The 17001-nt window shown below is 49.8% G+C and overlaps 1 protein-coding gene across 1 annotated transcript in view; it reads right to left on the bottom strand.

Annotated features, from left to right (window-relative positions):
• Nucleotides 1-17001, bottom strand: part of FSIP1 (fibrous sheath interacting protein 1) — an 898930-nt gene that overhangs the window by 560947 nt on the left and 320982 nt on the right. Inside the window, exon 7 of the mRNA XM_086936904.1 lies at nt 1800-1921. Within this exon, the coding sequence (XP_086793030.1) occupies nt 1800-1921 (122 nt within the window). The remainder of the gene's footprint in view (nt 1-1799; nt 1922-17001) is intronic.

The following is a 17001-nucleotide window of genomic DNA, read 5'->3' as shown; positions in this document are numbered from 1 at the left end:
TGCTGCCTCTCTACTCCCCAGAGCCAACTGTAAACACAAGGAGACAACTCTTAGGACATGATCCAACCACACTGAGGCCGCTGCTGCCTCTGTACTCCCCAGAGCCAACTGTGAACACAAGGAGACAACCCTTAGGACATGGTCCGACCACACTGAGGCCGCTGCTCCCTCCCTACTCCCCAGAGCCAACTGTGAACACAAGGAGACAACCCTTAGGACATGGTCCGACCACACTGAGGCCGCTGCTGCCTCTCTACTCCCCAGAGCCAACTGTAAACACAAGGAGACAACCCTAAGGACATGGTCCGACCACACTGAGGCCGCTGCTCCCTCCCTACTCCCCAGAGCCAACTGTGAACACAAGGAGACAACCCTAAGGACATGGCCCGACCACACTGAGGCCGCTGCTCCCTCCCTACTCCCCAGAGCCAACTGTGAACACAAGGAGACAACCCTTAGGACATGGTCCGACCACACTGAGGCCGCTGCTCCCTCCCTACTCCCCAGAGCCAACTGTGAACACAAGGAGACAACCCTAAGGACATTGCCCGACCACACTGAGGCCGCTGCTCCCTCCCTACTCCCCAGAGCCAACTGTGAACACAAGGAGACAACCCTAAGGACATTGCCCGACCACACTGAGGCCGCTGCTCCCTCCCTACTCCCCAGAGCCAACTGTGAACACAAGGAGACAACCCTTAGGACATGGTCCGACCACACTGAGGCCGCTGCTCCCTCCCTACTCCCCAGAGCCAACTGTGAACACAAGGAGACAACCCTAAGGACATTGCCCGACCACACTGAGGCCGCTGCTCCCTCCCTACTCCCCAGAGCCAACTGTGAACACAAGGAGACAACCCTTAGGACATGGTCCGACCACACTGAGGCCGCTGCTGCCTCTCTACTCCCCAGAGCCAACTGTAAACACAAGGAGACAACTCTTAGGACATGATCCAACCACACTGAGGCCGCTGCTGCCTCTGTACTCCCCAGAGCCAACTGTGAACACAAGGAGACAACCCTTAGGACATGGTCCGACCACACTGAGGCCGCTGCTCCCTCCCTACTCCCCAGAGCCAACTGTGAACACAAGGAGACAACCCTTAGGACATGGTCCGACCACACTGAGGCCGCTGCTGCCTCTCTACTCCCCAGAGCCAACTGTAAACACAAGGAGACAACCCTAAGGACATGGTCCGACCACACTGAGGCCGCTGCTCCCTCCCTACTCCCCAGAGCCAACTGTGAACACAAGGAGACAACCCTAAGGACATGGCCCGACCACACTGAGGCCGCTGCTCCCTCCCTACTCCCCAGAGCCAACTGTGAACACAAGGAGACAACCCTTAGGACATGGTCCGACCACACTGAGGCCGCTGCTGCCTCTCTACTCCCCAGAGCCAACTGTAAACACAAGGAGACAACTCTTAGGACATGATCCAACCACACTGAGGCCGCTGCTGCCTCTGTACACCCCAGAGCCAACTGTGGCCACAAACCCTTAGGACATGGTCCGACCACACTGAGGCCGCTGCTGCCTCTCTACTCCCCAGAGCCAACTGTGGACACAAGGAGACATCCCTAATGACAAGGCCCAACCACACTGAGGACGCTGGTGCCTCTGTACACCCCAGAGCCAACTGTGGCCACAAACCCTTAGGACATGGTCCGACCACTCTGAGGCCGCTGCTGCCTCTCTACACCCCAGAGCCAACTGTGGACACAAGGAGACATCCCTTAGGACATGGTCCGACCACTCTGAGGACGCTGCTGTTTCTTTACTCCACAGTGCCACCCACCTCAATGTTCCTTTTAATAAAATCCCGTTTGTTCATCTTCACTCGGCTCCTTTTCCTAGGGACACTGGATATTTTATCACCGTCATTTGACACGCCGCTCAAATCATTTCTGTGATGCAAGTCTGAAACAGAGATTTTTTTTAAACATCATCTTTTTAAAGAGTATAACCCTGAGGGAACAACAAAGCAGATATAATTTAGAACTAGCTACATGTTCACCAACAATTAAACCTATTTAGTCAATATTAATGCATGATAGTTTCCGTTCTCCTTATCCAACAAGTTGTTCGATACAAGAGGAACTCAGCTGGAGCGTAAAATACACCACACTGTAATGTAATGCAATGCAAATGGAGCATATATAGCACAACCTTTACTCCGTAGAGTGTCCTGGTGCTCTGCACAGTCAGGTGTGACACCAAGGGGCGGAACGTGAACTGATTAGTGGATTGGAAAAGAGCCCCGTTTTTACCCTCTTCCTGAACAGAGTGGTGGATGTAAGAATTCTTAGATCCTGTGGGAGTTTATTCCACAGCGATGGTCCCAAAAACAAAAAAGACCTGCCACCTGTTCTGGATTTACAGAAACGTGGCATTTTGGCTAGAACGAGGTTTCCTGAGCGAAGATTTTTGGGAGGGATGTAGAGGCCTATTCTTACTTTCAAGTACCTTGGACATGCTCAATGCAGTGCTCTGTGAATTAGTAGTGAGGTGTTGAAGGCAATCCCCTCCTTATGGGATGCCTGTGCAGTTCTCTGAGAGCTGAGGACACATGTGCTCTTATGGGAAGGCTGAGAACCATGGGCACGGAACCGAAACAGCGTTGATTAATGCATCGGGGACTTCAGAATCACCTTGGACCAGGGCGGGACGGCAGTTCTCATTTTGTTAGATCTCTCAGCCGGGTTTGACACAGTCGATCACTCCATCCTGATCGACTGTGTCACTAAAATGGGCCCCCAGCTTAAAGCTTGTGACCTGCTGTCATCTTTTCTCACCTCACGTACCCAGTCGGTAAAATTGGGCATTTTCCATTCTGCCCAATTGGCCCTCCCATGCGGTGTCCCACAGGGATTATCGCTAAGTCTGACGCTGTTTAACATCTATGTGTCGGACTTGGCGAGAATCATCAAATCACACGGGATGGGCCTCACATCTTATGCCGACGATACCCAACTGGTGCTGGCAATAATCAACAACAGTGATAAGAGGGCATGCTGACCATTAGTAGCAGGATGGCCAGCAATTGACTTAAGCTGAACTCTGACAAAACAGAGGTCATGACTATTGGCAACCTGTCCCCAGCCTGGTCTCAGGTCTAGTGGCACACTACCATGCCCACCCCCCTCCCGATACCAGTAACTAAAGTCAGAAAGCTAGGCGTCATATTGGATGATAAATTGACCTTTGTACATCTCGCCTACTCAGTAGTATCAGCCTCCTTTTACAAACTGCGAATGATAAAAAAATCCTACCATACCTCCCCCTGAATGCTGGTGAAACCTTGGTCAGCACTCTAGTCCTGTCCTCTATAGATTCTTGTAACTGACTGTTGGACTTGGCCCTTCTGGCAGGTTCACCCCTAAACTTTTTGCTGTGATATGTGACTTAGTGTTAGTTGTTTTTTGGCTTCTGCACACTTTCACTGTGTCCCAGTGTAAAGTGCGTGCGCACTTTGAGTGTGTGTGGTGAGATTGGCCTGCCCTCCCATTGGAATGCATGGGGAATGTGTGTGTCCATGTTAGTTCCTGATGTGTGGGGAGCGCAGGGTCGAGTTTGGTATGTGCGGACTCGTGTGATTAAATGCTGCGCGATGATGTGTGCGGCGTTAATGTGTCTAGTGTGGAAGTGCCACTTCTAGAAGTTGGCAAGTCTGTGTAATTTATGTGAATTGGCTGTCTGGCTTGTAATTGGCTGGAGCTTGCTGGTGAGCCTGGTTCCAGGAGTCAGGATGGGTCTGCCCCAGTGGTGAGTGGAGAGATCTGCATGTGTGATGTGAGGGAGGAGTGCACCTGGGACCTGAATAGGGCTGGGCTTTCCCCACACAATGCTGGCTCCACCCCCTGTGGTGCGACTGATGACCCTAGTCTGGCCAGTGTATAGTGAGAGGGGCTGAGCACATCGAGTTCTCCAAAACCAACTGCGACTGGTTTTCCCCCGCCGTGCAGACACAGACAAAGGGTTTCTGTGTATAAAAAGGGGCTGTGACCCCTTACAAAATGTTATTCTCATGATCCTAATTTGAGGGGGGGGCCTGCTGCTGGGCACCAGGAGGACAGCCACTGGTACTTCCTCCCTGCCTGGAGGGCCCTGTGAGCTGGCCCCTGGGCCCAGCCTTTGTCCCCCTGCTGCCTAAGGAATTTTGCTAGACTTTTCCTGGACTCTGCCTGTAGAAGCGCCTGGGGAGCGCTAGGTCCTGAGTGCTGGGAGCCCTCATACTTTTAAACTGCAGCCCCGAGCTGCCATTCCCTGTCTCAAGGGATTCCCCGGCGTGGGGATCCCCCATTTTGCTTATTCCAGAGCAGGTGCCCACCCTGCAGGATTGCCGTTATTTTTACTACCTTCACAGGAGACCACCCTGTTTCATTTATTTATTTAAGCGAGTGCCACTCCGCGACTTTGGCCATAGTCTGTGTTTTCAAAACGAACGGGAGTCTACCCCGTATTTTTGCCAAAGATCACCGCCGCCGCCCGACGGAATCAGGAAGTCAGGCAGCCTCTGGTGACGTGGGCGGGGCTTTGTATAGACCCGGAAGCGCTCCAAACAGCTGGAAGCCAACGGGAGCCCACACCGCGCTCCGTGTGAATGGAGGAGTGAGAAGGACGTAGAACCCAGGCGGGAGCCTACCCAGCACTGGACCCGGACTGGAGGAGCAGAGGAGTCCCGGAGAACCCCAGGAGCTCCAGACCGGTCAAAGCAGTTGCCTGCCCAGCCCACAACCCAGATGAAAGTCCACAGCCCAGCGAGGAGAGCCGACCGGCGAGGCTTCCAGGCCGGTTAGTGGGGCCCCAGTGTTCGTTTTTGAAGAGGAGGGCATCGGGGCACATTGCCGGTGCCCGCCCCTTCCCTCCGGCAGGTGCTGTCGTCGCGTCTGGGCCACATTGTCTTGGTGGAAGTCCCATAGCGGGACTATGACTTTGGGGGCACATTATTTTAGCAGTCCCAGAACGGGACACCAATGGAAGCATTTTGTTTCTCGAGCCCACTAGGCTCCAACGATCCCAGGCATTGTTGGTGGTAGAGCGGCCCCGGCTGGCAGCGGGCCGCTCCCACAGTTGTGGCAGCATTGGGTTATTTCGAGCTAACGAGGCTCCAGCAAGCATTTTTGTATTAAGAGCCTGAGAGGCTCCTGGGACAATTTTTTCATTAGAGCCTGCAAGCCTCCCACGTGTTTGGGCATTGTATTATTTAGAGCCCCTCCAGAAAGGAGCCAAGAGGCACGTTGGTGCCAGGCTCCCTGCTACAGCTGCCCAGCACTTAGTGGGCAGCTGCTTCGTTTAGGCCTGAACCCTTGTGCACCTCCTGTGGCTGCCTGTGCAGCCTGCCCTGACTTTTCTGGACACAGGGCGTTTCAGCCCCTGAGAGGCCAATTGGCCTGGGGGACAGTTTATGTGTTGTGCCCTTGCTAGGAGTACATGTTTTTGCCTCATGTGATCTTTGCGCAAATTGTGATTACCTGCCTAATGTGATTTCTGCATCATGTGTCATGCCGTTTACCTACACCTCTGAATGCCTGTTTATGCCTAGGAGGTTGTTTTACATAGTATAGGTTATACTAGTGAGTTCATGGTTCCCTGCGTGATATTTTCCTAAGGTGGTTAGGGTTGCGTAGGAGGTACTTACCTTTTACCAGTGGTTACTGGTTGTGTGCTACATTTTCTATTTGGTGCTACAATTGTTATATGTGCTATGTTCTAAGTGTTATTCCTACAAAGTGCTAATTCTAACAAGCATTTACAATGCATTGGTCTCAGCAATATTAAAGGTAGAGCTATTGGCATTGCTCATGACATTTTTTTTAAAAATCATAAATAAATGGCATTGTCATTTACATTGCCAATAGCTTAATCGTTAAATAAATGGCATTGTCATTTTCAATGCCAATAGCTTTATCGCTCGCAAATGCATGGCCTATTGCATTTACACCCACTCAGAGCCACACACACAAAGCCACCCACACACACATACAGAGCCACCCACACATACAGAGCCACCCACAGAGTCATTCACATAGAGCCACCTACACAGCCACCCTCACACACACAGAGCCACCCACACATAGAGCCACCTACAAAAAAAGCTATCCACACAGAGCCACCTACCCTACTCTATCCAAATAACTGAATAGCATATCCACCACTCAAATTACTTCATACTTCACTATACTAATTTTCAACACTAATCCGTTATGGGCTCCAGAGTAGCATCCTACTTGCCAGAAAAGCGCTTCAATACCTATCAGGGGTAACAGGTGCTACATGAATGCAAACCTTTCTTCTCTTTTATCCCTGTGCTACCCTTCTCACTCCAAATAACTGACTAATATCCACCACTCAAGTTACTTTCATATTTCACCATACTAATTCAGCACTAATAGTTTATGGGTTTCTGGGGTAGTGTGCTTCAACACCCCATCAGGGGTAACAAGCGCTATATAAATACAAATCTGTTTTTCCTCTTCTATCCTTCTGCTATCTTTCCGAATCCAAATAACTAACTAACCTATCCACCACTTAAAATGCACTTGCATGTTTCACTATACTAATTCAACACAAATCCTCTATGGGTCCCGAAGTAGCATGCTACTCGCCAAAAAAAGAGCTTTGATGCCCCATTAGGAGTAGTAAGCGCTAGAAAAATGCAATTATAATACGATAGGCTAATTGCAGCAATGCTGGGAAATGCAGGTACTCACTAATTGGAGTACCCGTTAGTTTGTACTCTCCTATTACACGAATTGCAGCAGTGCTGGGAAGTTCAGGTACTCACTAATTGGCGACCCGTTGGTTTGTACTCTCCTATTACATGAATTGTATCAGTGCTCGGAAGTGCAGGTACTCACTAATAGGAGTACCCGTTGGTTTGCTCCTGAGAAGTGCTCATACTCTCCTATTACACAAATTGCAGCAGTGCTGGGAAGTGCAGGTACTCACTAATTGGAGTACCCGTTGGTTTGCACTCTCCTATTACACAAATTGCAGCAGTGCTGGGAAGTGCAGGTACTCTCCCTTTCAAATGAAAGAAGAGCAGGTACTCAATGCCTGGACAGTTCCTGCCCATTTAAAGCACTGCCCTCATCACATTCTGCAGGGAGGCACCATCATTGTGAATAACGCCACTGGGGGTAGTGTGTGCTTTATTTCTCTGAATGCATTGTCTTGTAAGTTATCACCTCGTGTTTGTTTTAATGTGGCTTACACTGAGCGCACGCACGCTGGTCCTCCTCCACCCCTTACACCCTCACAACTATGTGTCCCCTTGGATGCGTCCCCCTCCCCAGTTACCCCGTCTCATCTTGATTACTATATCCCGTCCCGTTCTCTTTTCAAATCAAATCAAAAAATCACTTTATTCGGTTTTGCAAAGAAGACCATAAAAGTTCATAGAAATACATTTCATACATTAGTTCAATTTAAAAAGACTGTTAAAAAATCATGAGTTTAAAATGCATTTTGTAAAATCATTAAAAGAAGAGGTTAGACTCTTACTACCAACCCTTGTAGTCTCTTCATACATTTGATTTTCAGAGATTAGACCTATGGCGTATGCAAAATTTCAAAAAACGTACAGTTGCTTTTGCTATCAATTCATTTTCCAGATATTGTAACGCCAGGTAGGCTGGGCGACATTGGCGTAGGCCCCAATATTTAAATATGGGCAATAGCCATTGTCTGCGGGGTGCCTCAAAAAATGTACAAAATAAGACTGTATGTATTGTCGACTGCTTTGATTGGGAGTCACAAGGGCACAATGACATTTTTGATGACCAATCATTTTGTGTGGGAAAGCAGACCATTAAGTGGAACATGTTGAACCTGAAGCGTGTCAGAAGTAGTTTTTCAAATTGGGTCATGTTATACAGCAAATAAGGTTCAATGGATGATACTGTTTGGACTAATAGACTTTGTTGTACAGAGGATTTATGGATTTCTTTTAGCAGACGTGTTTGGTGCAGGTGTGATAGACATGCTTTCCTCAGATCTTTTTTGGAAATACTGTATAAAGATGATGGATCTGTAAAATAATGACTGTGTCCCATATCTGTAAGAAAGGCTTTTACATAGGCTGTCCATTTCATCCGCCCGTAGTGCTCCAGCGTCTGAATGTCTTGAATGATGAGTCTGGTTAGATTGCATTGTTCAGTGACCCAAATTCTTCTCCAGAGCATTATAGGTTGTGTTCTTATAATGTCCTCTAGGTGGTCTATGCCCAGCTCTTCGTGACAGGCGTATGTTGAAGAATTTTTCGGCAGCCCCAATAAGAATCTTAAGAAGGCATTTTCTATTTTTTGTGATTCAGTCACGTTTGCGTAGCCCCATATCCCTGCCCCATAGATAGCAGTACTGACACATTTTGCCTTGTAGATTTTTAAGGTTTCTAGAGGTGGCTTGTGACCCAGTTTTTGGACAAATGTTCTCAAGGCCGCTGTTGTTTTTAGAAATGATAGTTTTCTCGCCGAAATTGCCGCTTTCCACTTAAATTTGTCGTCAATGACAATTCCCAGGTATTGGTAAGTGGGTGTTCTTTCCAGGGCTTCCCCTTTCACAAATAGTCTTTTAGGTTTCATGTTTTTCCTCCCCGCATGCATAGTAAAAGTTTTTTTGACATTTAAAAACAAGTTCAAACTTAACATGAATTCACAGTATCTATCCAATTCTCGCTGCAGTTCCACAGATGTTCTCGCTAAAATTACCGCGTCGTCGGCATATAGCAACGCGGGTATATGCCGACGACCGACCGAGGGGAGGTCTCTACTTCCCTCAAGCAGTGCTGTCTCAAGGCCATTTGTGTAGAGGGTGAATAGAAAGGGGGCCAGTACGCATCCCTGTCTGACCCCCTTTTCTACCCAAAAGCTATCTGACAGTTGACCCTTTGTCCCGAATCGCACTCTGCCTGTTGTTCCAGTATAGAGTTCTCGTAGGAAATCTACAATAGGGGGATCTACTCCCATATTCAACAGGATCGTCCACAGCCTTGAATGTATAACACAATCGAAGGCTGCGGATAGGTCCACATACACCATGTGAAAGGCACTCCCCTTGGCCTCTAAGTATTTTCCTGCCAATAGGGTCAAGTTTAGTGCTTGATCCACAGTGCCTAGGCCTTCGCGGAAACCATATTGTATGTCTGATATGACATTGTTAGTGACTGCCCACTCCTGGAGTCTCTCGAGAATTATCCGACCAGCGACCTTCCCGAGAGAGTCCAGGAGGGAGATAGGCCTATAACAAGTTGGTGAGTTTCGGTCTCCCTTTTTAAAGATCGGGACGAGTACAGAGGTCTTCCATGATTTAATCAGGCCTTCTTCTAGGGAAGCGTTTAAGACATTTGTCAGGAGCGGGGACCAGAGTTCTTCCTCGTATTTATAAATGTCAACGGGAACCCCGTCGGGCCCCGGGGCTTTGCCTAATTTAGTGGATCTTAATGCTTTCTGTACCTCGTCATGCGTAAACTGCAGGTTTAGCGGATAGATAACTTGCTTCAGCAAGTCCGTTGTTTCCATATTATCTGATGGACTTAAACCAAAAACATTTGAGTAATGTTTTACCCATTCAGTGTTGGAGATCGCGACGTCAATAGAGGGTATATCCTCCTTCCCTGTGAGGTATGGTGACCTTACTATTTTCCAGAACTCAACACTATCTTTGAGTTCTGTACTTTTTTTTAGACACTCCCAGAGGTCAGTTTTTATCTCATGTTTTCTGTTTTTAATTGCTAAGGCATAGTCTCTCCTTAGAGCGGTAATTTTCACCCTGTCTCTATACTTACTGGCCAATGCTTTTTTTAGTTTTACGTGTGCTTTCGTACAAGCTGAATTGAACCAGCCTTTCTTATCACGGTTAATCTGTTTGCAGGATCTAGTTAAAGCCTTTTTTATCTTATCTGTGATAATATTGAAGCTAGCTATTATCTTGGAGCTTTCTGCCTCATGGTCTAGACAAAGTGATATCTCATTTTTACATGCTGTAACAATTGTTGAAGTGGTCGCTTTTTTATCAACATTTCCCCATTTTAGGGTGTAGCCATTAAGAGACCCCATCTCTAAGTTTTGTTGATGCAGTAGAGAAAAAGTATCAAAGTCTTTTTGTTTTCTTTGTTCTCTTAGGCTGATTACAATCGGAAAGTGGTCACTTAAAGGATTTTTGGTTACTTCGAATAATTCTATAATTGGACCTTTATGTGCTGAGATCATAACGTAGTCTATCAGACTCGTCAGTCCCCTGCCATTAAAGGTTGGGGTAAAAGGTACTTGAGAAGTTTTTAGTTCGTTTGCAAAACCCAGTTCTAGTTCAGTTACAGCCTCATTCATTTTTTCACCTTCATGTGAATGAGTAAAGTGAGTGATCATATTTCCATCATCTTCTACTATCCCACATTTATCAGTATTATTGTTGTCACATAGATGGATGTTAAAGTCTCCGCCCCATAGTATGGTGCATGTTTTATTAATAAATTTCTCTTTTAGGTTTTGTAAAGTACCAGAGATTTCTTGAAGAAGGTTAATTAGGTCGTCTAGTTTTTTGTTATTGTAAAAGTTTACAATAATGTATACTGTCTGTTTAGTTGTCTTCAAAATTACTATTTGGTAATTCTCATGTAGTTTAACTGGAACTATCTCTTCATGTTGTAGGGTGTTGGCTATATAGATAATTAGACCGCCACTGTTTCTTCCAGAAGAAGATTTTTTTGCTGAAGAAAGGAAAGTCTTATATCCCATTATATGCAGTGGGTCGATAGCCCAAGTTTCCTGAAGACAGATAATACTGCTCGCAGTTACTTGGTTTAAAAAGTTAGGATTTGTTACTTTAGCCAGCAAGCCTGCTATATTCCAGAAAGTTAAAATTATTAAGGAAGTGCTTTTGTTATTGCAGTTTGAAATTTTCTTGATTAATGAGTTTCCATGATGTTGGTGGCTAATTTTTGATTGAGCTAAGTTAATTTCGTCATTAGGTCCTATTTGATTTTGAGTATTTAAATTTAATTTATCCGGTCCATGACGCCCCTGCCCGCCCCCATTCGCCCCATCGTTGGTGATAGGGGGCCTGTCCATTCGCCCTGTGCCTGCCCCCTGTGCCTGCCGGTCCACGGGGCACTGTGGGCCTGACTCAGGGGTGGAGGGGGCACGGCGCTGTGACTCACTCACGACTGACTGACTGGTACAGGATGGAAGCAGCGGCTCTTAAAGCCATGAGAGCAGCTGAGGGGGCAGTCTATACTGAGCGAGGCTCGGGAGCGGAGAGCTGCAGCCCAAGCTCAAGAGAGACACCTCCACCCGCGAGAGCAGACCTTACGTCCAACTCAGAGCGCTGCAGCCCCAGCTCAGGAGAGTCAACTCCGCCTGGAGAGCAGAGCCTCCGTCCACCTCAGGAGCACTGCAGCCCCAGCTCAGGAGAAACACCTCCGCCTCGAGAGCAGACCCTACGTCCAGGGCAGAGGGACCGCAGCCCCAGCTCAGGGGAGACATCTCCACCACAGTAACAGCGTCTCCGTCCGGCGCAGGGCGAGCACTGCAGCCCTAGCTCAGGAGAAACACCTCCGCCTTGGAAGCAGAGACTCCGTCCAACTTAGGAGCACTGCAACCCCAGCTCAGGAAAAAAGATACTTCTAGCTCAGGAGCAGAGGTTCCTTCCATCATCAAGCTCAGGGGAGACACCCCCACCCCAGGAGCAGCGCCTCCTCCCCAGGAGCGGAGCTCCCTTCCAGTTCAGGGGAGACACCTCTGTCTCGAGTGCAGGGACTCCGTCCAACTCAGGAGCAGTCAAAGCCTACCTCGAACTCCGGAGCTCTGCAGCCCCAGCTCAGGAGAAGCACCTCTAGCTCAGGAGCAGAGCTTCCTTCCATCATCAGAGAGCCACGGCTCCAGGTCAGGGGAGACACCCCCACCTCAGGTGCAGCGCCTCCTCCCCAGGAGCGGATCCCCCTTCCAGCTCTGCAGCAACAACAGCTCGGGTGAAACACCTCCATCTGAGAAGCAGATCTCCGAAGCCCGACACGGGAGAAACACTCCACGCCAGGAGAAGAACCTCCACCCTGTTCAGGGGCCCCGTAGCTCGGGGGCACAGCCTCTCCACCCCTCAGCTCAGGATCAGAGCCGCCACCTCACATTTCAGGGGCACGCACAGCCCTCAGGAACATCCAGCGCCGCACCTCAGGCTTAGGAGCTAAGCCCTGAACCCCCCCCCCGCCTTGGAGCAGAACCCCTGACCTCAGGTCAGCCCAGGAGCAGAGACCTCAACCTCAGCTGAGGGGATAGCTGCATATCTGCTTCTAGGAACTATGCTGCGCCTCTGGACCCTCCTGGGGCTCTGGGGGGTCTTCGGTAAGTAGTTCTCACTCACTTACATTGTGCCTGTTATTTGTGTCTTGGGGAGACACGCTGTAGAATGCGGGAGGAGCGCGGGGGCTCCACGAGGCTAAGAGGGTTCCATTAGCGCAGTAAGGATGATGAGTGAAGAAGGCGCGTCAGTGAGCTATAGAGAGATGGCAAGCTACAGTGACTTTTAGTGCCCATCAAGACAAATGAGTTTGAAAGGTAGAGAGAGAGAGTGAGATACACGTGGAGAAGAGAGAGCACGCCTGCGTAAGAACAGGGAAAAGAACAAGCAGCAATTCCGTACAAAGAGATGAGCGGGCCAAGCGAAAAAAAAAGGTGAACTGAGGGCAAAAGGAATTCAGAGGGAGGAGATTCTGTGGGCAACAAAAGAAAGCGTGAGAAAGAGAAATAGAGGAGCGGCAAAAATAAATAATTAACAAGGGATAGTTACCTCATGTCCGACGCTGCTCTCCTGGTTTTACCGAGCAGCAAAATGGCGGCCGCAACTCCGAAAATTTCGGAATCAGGGGCGTGTTTTTGGCATTCTGAGTGACGGATGACGTCACAGTCGAAAGAACGCAAAAAAACACGCCCCCGAATCGGAAAGAGACAGGGCTATAAAGGAGTGATGCCCCTCTCCTCCAATGGCTGGCCTGAGTTTAGGAAGCCAGCCAATGGAGGAGAGAGGCGGGTTCAAGCCCCCATATGCCAAAACATTAAATCTCCTCCCCGAGACTGTGCAAGCGCAGCCTTCGGTCCTCGACCTAAAAGTGCTTATTCCTGACAGTGGCCCAAGTGGCCCTGTCCCATGTACATAATCCCCTGTAAATTCTGCCTGTGCCTCTGGCATATTGTAAAGTGTGTGTTTATTATCTAATGTGTTTGGTTAACACAAAGGCTATTTTTATATATAACCTTGTGTGGAGTTTCCTTTGTGGTGGGCCTTGGGGGTTGTTGCTGGGAGCGCGCGCAAACGCTTAACTTACAAAGCCTCCAAGATTAGCCTTACTGCTAGTGTCACGTTACCAAGGGGGTGAGCAGGGGTTATCTTGGCATGTAACTCCCTTGCCCTGACATAGAGTGGTGGTGTCTGCCTGGTTTCGGAGCAAGCCTTAGCCAACCGGAAATCCCATTTCTAACATTGGTGGCAACGAAAGGATCCGGATTTGTGTTTGCGCTGTACCGCAGTGGCAACTGGCCGCACCACAAAACTCTGTATTTTAGATAATCACATTTTGAAGATTATTGTTTTTTGAAGTTCCATGATTTCTTCTCCTAAGAGTGTGATTTTTAGATTGTGTACTCTTGCTTCAGCTCAGACTGTTAGGTCCCCTATGTTGCACGTGTCCCTGAGCGTCCTGACAAGATGGAGTCTGCTTTTAATTTCTGTGGTCTGTTTAGATACAGTGTGGATGAGTTGGTAGAGTTCTGTGAAGAAAGAGATATAGCAGTAATGGGTCAGACACCCCGTCCAAACTGAGGGACAACCTGATCCTGTGGCAGAAGGATGAATGGGAACGTGAGCGCAGTGAGGAAGATAGGGCCCGGGCCACACGCCATGAGGGTGGTGGGTCTTTGGGGAGCCCTGAAGAATCTGAAGAAGAGGAAGAAGATGACAGTACATGGACGCCAGTAGATAGTGAAGACCCCATAGTTAGGGAGTCCCTTGCTGGGTCCAGTGTAGGAGGCAGCGCCTCATCCCTTTCCCGGTCCCTGTCCCCAGAGGAGTGGGTAGATAGGAGGGAAGAGAGGGAGCACCAGCTGGCTTTGGAGAAGCTCAGGTTAGAGCATGCCAAGGAGATAGCGCAGCTGGGTGTGCAGGAGAGAATGGCGGAGGCTGAGAGGGGCTTTGCCAGGGAGAAATTATCTCTGGAGGGTAGATTATCCCCTGAGCACAGTTCTAATTTTCTGGATTCCCCAGGGAGGGTTGAGTCCAGTGGTTGCAGCGATATAGACTTTAGTGCAGGAAGTCCCATTCCCAGTTCCCAGAGTATGGTACCTGTTTCCCAAGAAGAGAAGTACAGGTGGAAGTTCAGGAACCGTAGGAAACTGTCTTGGGATGATTTTCGGGAGGAATGTCTTGGAGCCCTGTGGGCTTGGATAGAGATTTGCACGGAATCTGCTTTTGACATACTGTTCGATATGGTTTTCAGAGAGCACCTGCTCAGTTGTTGTTCGCCAGGGTTGCGCCAACACCTGTTGGAATATGGGTCTGCTGATCCAGAGCTCCTGGCAAGGGAAGCAGACCGCTTGGAAAGTGCTAGAGGTTCTGAATGGTCATTGGTGAGCGATTCCAAAAGTAGTGGTTCAGGTATTTTCCAGCCCAGCGTGGTGGATGGAAGAGGTTCAGAGTAGCCCAGCTAGGTCCCAGAGTAGCGAGGGGGGTGTGGGGCCTTACGACCTGTGTCAGTGGAGCAGGAGTGAGTGGGTGACCAAGAGTCCCCAGACGCCCGAAGCCCTGTCTCAGTTCCCAGAGTATGGTACCTGTTTCCCAAGAAAAAGAGTACAGGTTGAAGTTCAGGAACCATAGGAAACCACCTCACCAGCGTTGGGTGTATTTTGTGGATGACTGTTCGGATGCAATGGAGTATTGGCTGGCGACTAACCCGAACGATGAGAGGGACGGAGTAGTGAATATGTGTCTCAAAGAGCAGTTGCTCAGTATTTGTTGTCCAGGGTTGCGCCAGCTCCTGTTGAGGTATAGCTCCTTTTGTCCTTGGGCGCTTGTAGAGGAAGCAGAGCGCTGGGAAAGCGCCAAAGGTTCTGAAGAGTCATTGGTGAGTGATTCCAAAAGTAGTGGTTCAGGTATCTTCCAGCCCAGCGTGGTGGAAGAGGTTCAGAGTAGTCCAGCTAGGTCCCAGAGTAGTGAGAGGGGTGAAGGGGCTTACAACCTGTCTCAGTGGAGTAGGAGTGAGTGTGCGACTGAGAGTCCCCAGACGCCCGAAGCACTGTCTCAGCGCCTGGATGGTTTCTTGAGGGAACACCAGGGTGGGGACCTAGGCTGTCCTGTTAGTCCAGTTGAGGAGGATCTCCTAGTGTATAGAGGACCTGGAGCGTCTGTAAATAGAGCTCCAGTGGTTCTAGTGTCTGGCAGTGCTACTCCAGTTGGGAGGGCACAGAAGTCCGAAGTGAGGAGTGAATTGGGGATGTGTTCCCCAGTGGAAGAACCAGTGGGTCAGGGACTTGCCAGTTAGGCTACGTTCCCTTGGAGTGACCATGGTGACACCACTTCTGTTCTGGGGGATCTTCACGCACAGTCAGATGGACAGGGGACGGGAGATCTGCGCCAGACAGAGGGTCACACAACATATGAGTCATGTGTTAGCCTCAGGGGGATAGTGTGCAAGTCCCCAGAAGTCCTGGAGTGCCAGGCAAGTATTCCACCAAAGGATTTAGACCAGAGGTTGGGGGGCCAGGTTCAGGATCCGCCTGACCTGAAGGGTAGGACGTCAGTAACCAGCGTCCTGACCGGTTCATCTTCCAGGGGTACCACTCCAGTTTGGAGGATTCAGAACTCTGGAAGGGGGTGCAGAGGGTGGGAGAGCCTGCCTCTGACCCCGGTGCAACCTGAGGGGGTAAACCCTAGGTTGGGGGAGTGGTGTTCTAAGGGTACCCCTCACAGGAGGAGGAACCCTAGAAGGAGAGGTAGGGGGAGGAGAGCCTCCCCTGTGACTGCTGGTCCGCCTGAGGGTGTAGACCCTAGGCTGGAGAACCAGTGGCAGTCTAGCCCTGTCATACAGACAGGAAGAGTGGAGAATGGCCACTCTGTGAATAGGCAAGGGCCAGTGGCACCTGGGTGGCCGAGGGCCTGGTCCTGGCCACGGACAGCTTGGGAGTACCGGTGGGGTAGCCCAGTTGTTCCAGACTGTTTTTTTAGGAGCCCCATGGGTTCACCGTGGCGTGGCACAGGAGGGTGTCCCTGCAGTTGCGGGCCTGCGTCCGTGTTCTATTGCCCAAAGCAGGGAAGCCCATCAGGGTGGTGATTGGTCTACCCTGCGTTTTGGCTGGAAGGGGGTTGTGTTGGACTTGGCCATCTGGCAGGTTCACCCCTAAACTTTTTGCTGTGATATGTGACTTAGTGTTAGTTGTTTTTTGGCTTCTGCGCACTTTCACTGTGTTCCAGTGTAAAGTGCGTGCGCACTTTGAGTGCGTGTGGTGAGATTGGCCTGCCCTCCCATAGGAATGCATGGGGAATGTGTGGATCCATGTTAGTTTCTGATGTGTGGGGAGTGCAGGGTCGAGTTTGGTATGTGCGGACTCGTGTGATTAAATGCTGTGCGATGATGTGTGCGGCGTTAATGTGTCTAGTGTGGAAGTGCCACATCTAGAAGTTGGCATGTCTGTTTAATTTATGTGAATTGGCTGTCTGGCTTGTGATTGGCTGGAGCTGGCTGGTGAGCCTGGCTCCAGGAGTCAGGATGGGTCTGCCCCGGTGGTGAGTGGAGAGATCTGCATGAGTGATGTGAGGGAGGAGTGCACCTGGGACCTGAATAGGGCTGGGCTTTCCCCACACAATGCTGGCTCCGCCCCCTGTGGTGCGACTGATGACCTTAGCCGGCCAGTGAATAGTGAGAGGGGCTGAGCACATCAGAGTGCTCCAAAACCAGCTGCGACTGGTTTTCCCCCCGCCCTGCAGACACAGACAAAGGGTTTCTGTGTATAAAAAGG

This window comes from Lissotriton vulgaris, chromosome 9, assembly GCF_964263255.1.
Source record: "Lissotriton vulgaris chromosome 9, aLisVul1.2, whole genome shotgun sequence".
NCBI classification, from domain to species: Eukaryota; Metazoa; Chordata; class Amphibia; order Caudata; family Salamandridae; genus Lissotriton; species Lissotriton vulgaris.
Note: the sequence above shows the minus strand (reverse complement) of the source record. Positions and strands in the feature narration are given on the sequence as shown.